Source organism: Arachis ipaensis, chromosome B1 (assembly GCF_059453495.1).
Source record: "Arachis ipaensis isolate K30076 ecotype BB chromosome B1, ASM5945349v1, whole genome shotgun sequence".
NCBI lineage: Eukaryota > Viridiplantae > Streptophyta > Magnoliopsida > Fabales > Fabaceae > Arachis > Arachis ipaensis.
Window position 1 is genome coordinate 21540385 of NC_142436.1, and position 12370 is coordinate 21552754.

At 31.0% G+C, this 12370-nt stretch overlaps 1 protein-coding gene across 2 annotated transcripts; it reads right to left on the reverse strand.

Moving 5' to 3' along the window:
- Positions 1 to 2466: 2466 nt before the first annotated feature.
- Positions 2467 to 5307, reverse strand: LOC107627142 (protein RER1A). Of its 2 annotated transcripts, none has more exons than XM_016330004.3 (3): positions 4689 to 5307; positions 3094 to 3274; positions 2467 to 3011 (listed from the first exon to the last, which is right to left on the reverse strand). In XM_016330004.3, the coding sequence occupies exons 1-3, from the start codon at positions 5105 to 5107 to the stop codon at positions 2958 to 2960; spliced, it is 654 nt and encodes a 217-aa protein (XP_016185490.2). In that variant the 5' UTR covers positions 5108 to 5307; the 3' UTR covers positions 2467 to 2957. The 2 variants fall into 2 exon arrangements, with proteins under 2 accessions (XP_016185490.2, XP_088357353.1); XM_088501227.1 differs by having other exon boundaries at positions 3094 to 3270; positions 4685 to 5107.
- Between the last annotated feature and the right edge of the window lie 7063 nt (positions 5308 to 12370).

The following is a 12370-nucleotide window of genomic DNA, read 5'->3' on the forward strand; positions in this document are numbered from 1 at the left end:
GGCCATGGAGACTTGTACCAAGTTCTCTTGGAACATTTGAGATATGTTGTGATTTCCTTAGAACTATTTTGTCCTTCATTCATCTTTAAGGAAGTATAAGAATAACGTCTCAAAAGGTTTCCAATGGTTTTTTCAAACTTCAAGACTATTTAAACAAAGCCATGAAAGCTCTTTAAATGATGAAGATTTTGAGAAGATAAAGATATAGAAACATCTCATCTCAAAATCTCATCTCAATATCTTCATCCCATAAGTTTAGAGAACACATTTGTAAGCATGACCTGACTTTCTCTCATGTTTAGAAAAGTTTTAAGAAACTCAAATCTATCTTCACCAAAAAGTTTTGTGAAAATATCAATAATATGAAGTTTAGTTTTGATAAATTTGAGTTTTATATTTTTCTTTTGAACATGATCTCCAATTTGACAATACTTAGTCTCAATATGTTTAGTCCTAAATGATGAAGAGGGTTCTTTGCTATGCATATAATGCTAGTATTATCACACATGATAAGGATCTTCAAGTTGAATTTTGAGTCATGACACTTTTCTATAACAATTAATGGCAGCTACATACTCAAGTTCAATATTTGTTAGAACAATAATGTTTTACTTGATGCTTTCCCAAGTGATAAGATACTTGCTAAAGAAGCAACAACTTTCACTTGTGTTTTTCTTATCAACTATGTCTCCAGTAAAATCCGGTACATTTTTCATACTATAGACCAAGATTAGTACCTTCTAAATACTTTAGAATTCTTTTTACAGTAACAAAATGTTGCTTAGGATTTAATTGAAATCTAGAACATCATGTGGTTCATGGTAAAGATTTCTGGTTTGTGTAGTGAATTAATTTATGTTATGGACCTGTTTTGTTTTCTAAGATTTTGTTCCTAAGTTCCTTTTGTGTTTGAGCATGACGCTTCACATATTAGAAAACAAAGAATGAAACATAAGTGACTAATAGTTTCTCATGAAAAACAAGTTCAAAGTCTTGAACAAAGTTGAAGAAATAGTTTACTATTACCTCCATTAAATCGTCTATATTTGAGTCAATTTAACTTCTTCAGCTAGTGTCATGGATTGCAGCAATAACATCATATGCTAAGATATCTTCATTTCATTTTTTTTTTGGGTGATATTTATTTCATACACTACTTGGTATATGTTCTACCGAAATGCGTGACCTTCATATTTTTTTTTTCTTTTTTAACGTGGAACGAGTGACCTTCATTGATATCGGATGACTAAATCCTGGCTTGGTCGCTTGGAAGCGATGCCTAAGTTGCAGTTTTTTTTTTTTTCCCCTGTTTCTGTTTGTTTTCTTTCTTTCTGTTTCTTGTTTTGGTTGCTAGGTCGTTATATGACATTAATGGTTCTCAATTCATATGCTGAAGTAGCTCTATATCTTCAGCATCTCACGTTTGTGATGTATATACACAGACAAGTGGATCAAATTGCCACAAATTGCGACTTCATTTGCTAAGATAATAACAATTGCTTCAGAGGAAATTGACGTTGTTTGCGCTTTAAGGATCAAGTAAATTGAAAGTGGCACGTTCAATTAATTTAAAGGCATTGGTTAAGTAAAATGCCTTAACATCTAATTTATCTTAGTTTGCATCAACCCTTATTTTATCATTCCTAGATTTGATATAAACCACTCTATCACATACTCTTCTTAATCAATTTTAGTTCTTAATTTAACTAAACTTCAATTTTATAATATCCTAATAACACCATTCTTTGAATTAATCTTTTCTTACTTTCATATTTACTGTATAAAAGATCACCAAATTCTAAAACCAGATCCATATAATAACACCATTTTTTTATTTAATCTTTTGTTGCATATTTACTGTATAAAAGATTATTCGTCAATTAACAACTCTTGCAATCTAGGCTAATTAAACTGAAGATCATTGAGATTTTTTTCTTTTTGGGTTCATGGAAGATCATTGACTTGAGAATTGACAATTCTAAAAGTTGGTGGGAATGGGTTCATTTTATGAAGGGAAAGGATACAACTCTCTGTCATTTAACATATAATAATGAAGGTTGTTTGAAATCAGGCAATTGCTCCGAAACTTAAATTACATTTTGTTGTTTATTGTTGCATGATAAATTTAATTATGTACTCGTTTAATGCATACAATAAAATTTTTTGCATGCTGTATTAGACTATAAAATGTTAGAAAAGAATTCTAAATAATTAACTTATCCCATTCAATCTATTTTTATGAAAGTATAAAACTTAATAAATATTTGTATAATTCTAATGTTTAATAAATATTTGTATAATTCTCTTTGTATAAATATTCTTTGTCCAAACTTTTACTACTGGTTGAATTGATAATAATTCTGATAATTACCTACCTTAAAAGGTGTGTATAAATTATCCTCTAATTTTCAGAAGGGACCGGAGCAATAGCCTTAAAAAAATTATTAATGCTTGTTCAAAGAGAAGTAACAAGGAAACATTATCCACTTTCGTCCATTTTATATGTAAATCACTTTTTCAAGCAAATTTGGAATTGTAGATCAATATAACCACGCAGGCGTAGCAAATAATAAAAGGGATTCATTCTACATAAGCTACCTAAAATTCTCGTTATTTGACTACGAATTCAACAATAAGATGCATATGTATATAACATTTTTTTTTCTTTTGGTAATGCACCTGCATAGCAATAGAAAATAACGTAAGTAAATGAACAAAGAGCCCTCAGAAATTCAGACATCTCCCCGGAAACACGTATCTTTCGAAAGAGCATAAGAACATTTCAATATGATCAATCAAACACTTGCTCCTCTGGGAATTAAACATCGCACACTCGACCACAAAGCAACCTTCTTTGGGTCCACATTGACCTACTCAGATTGCTCCATCCGTTTAAAATATACTGCAACGGTTTGCGACTTAAATGAATATATAAAAGATCAATAAACCTGAAGGTCTCAGTCCTCCGAAAGGCTTGCGCTTTCTGCTGATGCTCTCTTCCCATTATAGCGCTAAAAGTAAAATTGATGAAACCAGATCAATATTGTTAGCAGCCAACATATTGACAACAATTTTGGAGGAATGTGAGTTTACCTGTTTGCCTAATGTGAACGGTACATATTTGTATTTGATCATGTGTGATATCTGTCTCCTCATAGTAAGTGTAAATAGGACCACCCAATAGAATAGGAGTATTGGCCAGAACACTGGAACATCAAATGCACTAAAAAATGTCATCACAAACGCAATGCAAAAAGCCTTTGTTATTGAGTACCTGTCCACCAACAAAAATTAAGAAGCATCAGTAGAGTAACGTCTGTGTGTTGATACCCTAAAGGAAAAAGATGATGAGCTCATTGCTTTCCTAAGCAAGCACAGAACGCTTGATAACTCGATGCAATGGAAAACCAAGAGAAGAGGATGTAAATAGCACTTCCTTCTATTGAGAGAAAAGACACTGGCTTCAAGTAATTCAGTGAACACAAGTACACAACATTGTCAAGCCCACTTAAGCAAAAATGACAAAGCAAACAATATGCAATAGACATTGATATCCAGCATATAGAAACCTATAAGAAAAGATGCTGTCCATCGAGATCATTATTCAGTACTTATACATCACGATCATTTATCCAACATATAATCTAAATGAATAAAAAATATAGATTCTTGTCAGAACAGAACCCATAGATCAGATCTATTAGCCAATTTCAGTTGCCAATTATTTTAGGTTTGCACATGATTAGAATCTCTTTCAGATGATCTATATTTTTCACAGAAGACATGATCCATAGAACACCGTAACATTAGTAAATTAACAAAGTTGAGCAGAAGAGTAACTGTTTATGCGGTTATCTTCTCCATGCTATACATATTGATCTCATGTCAATGTGGAGAAGAAAAATATGAACATAATTTCCGATAGCAGGAGAAGATAAATGTGCGCCAGATTACGACGGGCAACAGGCAAATTATGCTATATCTAAAGGCATGTAAGTATGTAACTCTCCCAACAAATGCTAGAGACCAACTAGAAAAGGCTGAGCTAGATTTACATCAACAAAACTTAGTTGGCTCGTTAATTTGGATGTCCTATTTTGATTAATTAAAAGTGAAGGAACACCTTTTTAATTAGGATTATAAGTTAATATGCCAGCAAAATCTCACGTTTTCATGTGATGCTAATTGTTGAAAACCACTAAATAATAATTTAGTCAAATATATCAAATCATTTAATGATTCTCAACTATTACCTTCACCGTGAAGACAGGGCAGCCTCCACCTAATATGCCATGGACAAAAAAGGCAAGCTTTTTGCCTATGAGTGAATGTACCATGGAATTGGATTGGGATTCTGGTATACACACTAAAGATAATTGCCTAGTCCTTACCCTGCAGAACTCTCCAAATTTTTCATCTCCAGAAAGAATAAATAAATAATAGAACAAATTACCGATTCAACCAACAAACTCATCAGAAACCAAAGTCACACTTAGTTTCGAACTATTTATGCAATTAAAAATATCATTTTCATTCACGATATACGAGCTCTTGGCATATTTCCAACCGAAAAATAACTAATCCAAAACATACACCTCAATCCTCAATTTTCAATTTAGAATCAAAGCAACAAAACCCTAGAACCAAAAGTCAAACGCCACAAAGAAGAAAAAGTAGAAATTAGGTACCAGAACTTGAACTCTGGGAGGCGACGAACGAAGGGACGGAACTCATCGTTGTTTCTTGTTGGCAAAGTGGGTCCCTCTGAGAGTGATTGAATCTCGGGATCAACCTGAGGGGAGAGAAACCCAATCAAGAGGTTCAGCAGGTGAATTCCGAGTCCGTACGAAACGACGTAGAACCCTTGGATCAAGTACACGCGCAGCGCGTACACGAACGCAACCGCCAACGTTCCCAGCCAACGGTTCAGCACGTGCGGGGTAGTTTTGTCAAGCAGGTGCTGGTACTGACGGGATACCTCGAACTTCCACCGCGATATGGCGGCCGCCGGGGTCTGAAAATCTTCCATTGAGGTTGTCGCGGTTGCGGCGGCGGCGGCGGCGGAGGCGGCGGATGAGGAGGAGGGGGCGGTGGATCCCGCGTCCATCGGTGGGACCCACTTAAAGAATTGGGTTTTGGTGGGGTGTGGTTCAGGGTTCTCTCTCTCTCTCTCTCTCTCTCTCTCGCTCTCTCTCTGATGTGCACTCTGTTTCACTTCCTAGGCCTCTCTTTGGGTCCGTTCTATAACCGTTGGGTCAAAATTTTAAGCCAGCTTAATAATTAATATACCTAAGCTACAAAGTGGGCATGTACAAAAATAATTTCAGATTATTAAGCACTAATTACATGAGAAGAAAAATTTACATAAACTGATACTAAAACATGCCACGTTAATATGTTTGACATAAGAATATAACTCGTTATAAAATAATATAATAATTATTGATTATTGACTCAATAAAATATAAATAATAATAATAATAATTAAAAAATTATAAAATAAAATATTAAAATTATTAATAAATTTTAACATAAATAATTATTAAATATTAATTCATATATAATTGATTATATAATACTTTGTTAAAAAAATAATTGAAAAAAAAAAGTTTAATTATGCCATCATTTTCTATAATTTATTAAATTTTTAATTAGATCCAAATAATTTTTTTCTTTTCAATTGAATTTATGTATTATATTAATTTTTGTAATTAGATCTTGTTTATAAAATATAAATTTACTTATATGCTCATACCTTTTAAGTTTGAAAAAACAAAAATGGCATGATACTCTCTTCTAACTTCAAACACAAGAAATTATTCTTGCTCCTAAATCGCCATTTCTCTGCTCTCTCCTAACCCCAAATACCGATCTTTGAAGCTACCCTCCTCCATTCAATTCAATCTTTTCGGTGGGATTCTACCAAACACTTCGTCCCCAACTTCACGCATTTTCTTCTTTTTTCCACCCTTATTTTCCTCTACCACTCCTCCTATCTCTTCCACCATCTTCTTACTCTCCTCTTTCATTATCACCCTTTTTCTACTAACAAATTTTACTGTCACCTGCCTTTACTTTCTGGATTTGCTTGCAAATGTAAAATTATTTGATTTCTGTTGGTATTATCCAATTGGTGAACTCAAAATATGTAGAAAATGATCATTTGTAAAACAACATTACTTAATTGTGCAAATAACGAAATAATATGTATATAGAGTAAAGAATTATAGAATCATATTGTTGGCAAAACAATAATGTAATGTGGTGTAACTCCAATATGATCCAAACTACTCCATAGGACCTTCTATTATGATGGTTTGGCCATAAAATCAGCAACATTCACAAGCATTATAATCATTTAAAAATCTTTAAGATTTGGGAAAAATATATGTGATGCGTGCCACCTTTTCATTCTCTAGGAGTTTGATGACTAGGTATCTTAAGTTATTTTTAGGTTTCTTTTTTATTAGTTTTCTTATTTGTAAATCAAAGTTCTTATATTTTTAATGAAGTTTTGATGACTAATCATGATTGGAGTTGTATTAGAATGATTGTGTTTTCAGGATATAAATCAGAATGAAATTCAGAAGAAAACACAAAGTTTAGTGGTGCCAGGCTTCAAGAGGCCAAACCTAATGCCTGTACTCCAAGCTATGTACCCAAATCCGAAGCCCAGCTCCAAGGATTGGTGCCCAGCACCCTATCCCAAAGCCCATCACCTAAATTGGGCACCCAACTCCCCCATTCCAAGCCCAGCGCGTTAGTGCCTGAGAGAAGGCAAGGTGGCTGGCGCCCAGCTCCACCAAAATCATAAGTACTGGGCACCCAGTTCCAAGACCTGGCACCCAAGCTGGGCACCTAATCATCAAGCCCAGCACCAAGTATGTAACCAACTCTCAAAAAGCTCTAATTTCAAGTCAATATTCAAGATTTAAATGACTAGTTAGCAACAACCTCTTTTAGAAAAATAGAATTTTGTTGTTAGGATTTAGATTGGATTATATTTGAATTTGAACAAGTTATCTTTCTCTTTGAAAGATAAGATTAGTTTTTAAATTTCAATTAGTTAGAAAGTTAGATTATAAACAAGTGAACATAGTTCACATCTAGAGATACCATCTTTGATCGAAGAATCATATTGGAGCCATCCAGCACCTCTTTAGTTTAGTTGTTTTTTTCTCTACCATGAGTAACTAAACCTCTCTTGTTAAAGGTTAGGAGCTCTATCTTATTTTTATGGATTAGTAATGCAAGTGTTTTCTTTATTTTGATCCATGCTTTTCTATTTTTTTAAGATTGAGTTTCACTTTTTATCATTAATGGTTAGAAGTATTGAAAAATACTCTAATTCTGTCTTGAATTCTGTTATTACTTTGAAAAATTTAATATCAGAATTAGCTCTAAACTCTTTCTCATGATTTTTAACTTGACTAAGAATAATATTTTAAAAATTGTGTGGCTTTAAATCAAAATCATTCTTCATCTTTTCTCTTAATTAATTGATCAAGGAATTGGTAATTAATTAAGTTAAGAGAAACTAAATTTCCAAGAATTTGAAATTTGATTATAATAATTTATTGTGAAAAGATTTTTTGCATGAGTCTAAATAAGGAAACACAAACATTGCTATTCTAAGAATTTAACATCTCCAAAACCTTTAATATTTTCTATCTTTGATTATTTCTCTAAAGTCTTTAAGTCTTCTCTCGTTCTCTCAATTCTCTTCTTCGCTGTTCTTATTTCTAATTTAAGATCCATAATCCTCTTACCAAAGCTTGATTGATCTAATTAGAGATTTAATTAGACATTACTTGCTTCAATCCGTTAATTCTCGTGGAAACGATATTTACTCACCGTGATATTACTTGATGCGATTTGGTATACTTACCAATATCTGAACGTATCAATTTTAATTAGTACAGTTGAGATCTCAATAATTATTTTAATACATACAATTTATTTCAAAAATTATTTTAGCGCTTAACATGACCTTAATATGTTATACCATAAATATATTTAACGTAATAATTGAGAAGGTTAATTTATCGTTTTAATTACATATTTAAAATACTGAAACTTTAAATATATAAGATAGCTTTAATATGCATAAAAAGAAATAAAAATTCAAACATATCTTACATAAAAATTAAGATAATAATAAAGAAATGATAATTTTTTAGTTATTTTTTATATATTTTATTGTATTGAAATAAGGATAAAGAGACGCACAATAAAAATTGAAATATTATTTTGATTTGCTGTAACTTTATTTCTGATTCTAAATGCAGCCTTAATTATCTTTACATGGGAAAGTATTTATAGCTAAGAGAGTACATTATTTATCGACCATGAATTTTAAAATAAGAGTTAACTCACAAGGCTTGAAGACATGAAGTTAGTACTAAAAACCTACATAATTTAAAAATGTAGAAAAAAATATATTATATAATTGTATTTCCAGATATTAGTGTTTATGTGTAAGCAAAAGGAAAATTAACAAATTTTTAAATGGATATGGAAATAATTTAATAATATTTTAATTATTCTTTGTCACAAAAGAATCAAATTTATACTTGGGATAGTTTGTAAAAGAACAAAAAAGCAGATTAGATATATATTTTACTGAAATAAAGATGGTCACACCATAATTTATTCCTCCAAATAATATGCTGCAATTGATTTATTATGAAACATGAAGAGAAGATAAATTTCACATGTCACAAAATTTGTCATGTAATAAACTCTTTATATATATATAATAAAAGAGCATTTTAAGATTATCTGTTTGACAAGGGAAACAACCAATAAACAACAAGTGTTGTACTCTGATATTTGATAAGTGGCAATTATAAAAAAAATTAAGAGAGAGTCATTTATATTATCTAATAAACTATTATACATTACACATGGTACAAAAATGAAAAATATTTATATTTTCAAAATTTTTATACTTATCACACGTGTTTAAATTTTTGGCATTTTAAATTGTTTATTCTAATCTTCCATTTTAATATTCTGTCTCTCTATTTTTATAAAGAAAAAAGAGCAAATTCTCCCTTTAAATACTTTCTATCTATCTTCAGCCATCTTTAAAAAGAAAAAAGAGTAAAGTCTCCCTTTAAATACTCTTCTTCCATCTTCAGAAAGAAAAAAGCGTAAACTCTCCTTTTAAATATTTTGCCTCCATTTTATGTGAGAACTCAAACACTAAAAATAAAGTATAATAACCGAAACATTTGATTACCTGCTCAATATCAACCCAAGAAAACTAGCATAAAGTTTCAACCTATATGTAGTAAGAATTTGGGAGGCTCCAAACAAGTATAATGAGAAGGAACTTAGATCAATAAAGATGATCCTCTAGGACAGTAAGATAGCTAATCTTTTTAAATATCACAGTTATTGTGCAAATATTTATTTTTTAATTTACTGATACTTATTTCTTGGGTCTACACTAATTTTAGGACAATAGAATTCATGTATCCATATCCAAGTGTGTTGTTGCTAGGTGAAGGGACAATATCTTTGAATTTCAGATGTACTTTCATAACTTCATAGTTGCGGACAACAAAACTAAGCCAAGGACTACCAATAGCAACTGGATACTACTATTTTTCCAACAGACAAAAATCACACATGTAAACAACCCTAGCTACCCTCTTGAAACATTTTGTTTCAGGTCTATTTTGAATTTGTTAAATCCTAAAAGGTTGGACGACACATATTTGTTTGGTGAGTATTACTTACATTGATTCAAAATTTGTTGTGTGAACTGCATTCGAAATCTGATTTTTAAGACTGATAGTTATAACTTACTGATGGTTCTTGCTCTTTAAACATGATTGCTAAAGTAGTTGAAAAGAAAAATTTAAGGAATTTGGTTACCAGTAAAGGCAAGAAAACCAAACGTCTGACTGTTGTGTTAGAAGAATTAGAGTATGTGCTATTTTGAAAAATTGACTAATCTGTGTAAACATATGCTCAGACTATAAAATATCATAATGCATCCTTATGTTTTCAACAGAAAGAGAACAGATTTGTTTGTTTAAACTTTAACCAGTTTGTATCCAACACATTTAATATCAGTCAAAAATTTTATAGATTCAATATTACATTGAATTGTGTAGGATCCAGAGTAGTGCACCACTAAGCTCAATTAGGATTAGTCAAGCTTTATCTCAGGGAGCTTGGTTTGCGGCTGATGAACTGAAGCAGGGGTCCATGGGAGTGAAGACCATCGGGGAGGTCCTAAATGCTACAAAGATAAACTAATGGAAACATTCGCTAATTAATTCTTTTATACAAATATGTTTTAATGTTAGAAATTGATTGAAGTGCCTAATCGAGTTTTAAATAGGTAGTTACATGTTGGATTGATGCAACCATTGTTTCTATCAATGATGGAAAGAATGATTGGTTATACAAAACATGTAAAAAGTTCCAAAAAAGTTAAACCTTTTACCATCGAAAATATGAATGTAAGGGTTGTGGACACGTAGCAGGAACTGCCTCAACTAGGTTAGACATTTAAACTAGATAACAAAACTTATCACTAGATGACAAATTTTGTAAGTGGAGAGCACTATAATATGAAGACTATATTTCATTTTAAATTGTATTATTAGCTCTAAAAAAAATAAATAGAGGGTAGAAATTATGAATTACGGGTTGAATAAAAAATACTGAGGTGATTGTCTATGATGGTACTGGTAGTATGACTTTGCTCCTTTGGGATAGGGAAGTAATTCAACTTTGTGAAAAGAAGGCAAATCAAATCAAGGAAGAGGAAATAAGTGCAAAATCATAACTTGATAACTTCAAAATGTTAATGTATCCATGTAAAGCAATTCCTTTTTGTGAATCTGATCGCAGCCTATTGATGTGGTGGAATATCCCCCCACCATATCAAAATGAACAAGCACGGCTCAATAAAAAAGAGATTGATTCTTCGTTATAGATTATCTTTTTTAATTGCAGATTGATATGAAATCTGATTCAAATTCAATATAGTTTTTTTTGGAAAGGTAAAAACTAAGACGAAAAAAATTGACCCTTTGAGTATTACAAATTGTATGAAAAAAGATTATAAAAGTAAGGAGCTTTAAAAAAGATATAGATATATGATATCTATCTATGACCAAGTTTATACTGTTAGTAAAATTTGTGATGATGAGAACATCATAGAAAAGAACCTCCCAAAAGAACCAAATACTAATTCATCTGTTAATCTCACTGTGAGTTAATAAATTATTGTTAATGTTTTCTATGCATTGTGTTTTTTTAAAGATAAATTGTTCACTAATTATATAATTAGAATTCTCATTCCCATATCTATAGAGAATCGGATGCAATAATTCCCTCGAGAGCTCAAAAAATGTGGCTGATATTAAGACTGATAGTGATAATCTGTGTATTCTAGTATGGAGATAGTTTCATTTGTAGTTTTTCTTCAAACATAAATGCATTTAAGATATATTAGTTATTTTATAGTTTCGCAACCAGTGATATATAGGTTATTATGTCTTTAGTTTTTGTATAGATGTAGAACCAAAAGAAATTAAGTACTCAGCAGTACCATCATAGACAAAGTATATCAATAAGCATGTAATAAGAAAAAGGCAAAGTATATGAACTCCTTCACTTATTGTCTCCTTTTTAAAGAAATAGCTCCCTTTGACTTTTATAAATTAGTCAAAAACATACTTAACCTCATTATAATTTAAATATAAGCCTTATTATTGACAGCCTTTTCATTCGGCTGATTTGACAACCTTCGATAGAGAAAGATTAAAAAAAGAAAAGACAATTTAAACCTTCTTTGTTGGTTGTGAAATTTTTTTCTTCCTTAATTTATGCATGTTTGAAAGAGTGAAAAAAAATAGTATAAAAGTACATAGATATACAATGTTAAAAAAAGCATACTCAACATCAACAAAATTTTTAATTAAATATACATATTTCCTAAATGCACACTAAAAAAGATTAAAAATACTTAATATATGTTTCATTGTGAAGTTGATCCTAAATACTATTTGATATCCATTACGTTTTCTAAAGGATGTTGTGGAAGAGGCTGTTTCAAGCCTCAAGTGCAAGACTCCTGCTAATAGAGCTCTCAATAGCGTAAACTCGAAAACAACAACCATTAATGAAAATGAAAAAAAAAAGGGGCAGCTCTCAACCAATAAGTTCAGTCGTAGGGAGGGCAAGAAACAAAAGAGCTAACTGATAAATGTGGCTAACTGAATTGTTTATGCAATTAGTAATTTTTATTTATATGCATCTATTTTATTTAGTAACAATTTCATATTATTTTTTATCAAAAAATATGTTGTTTCATAGGTATTATCTATGATTTGTGTAAGTGAAA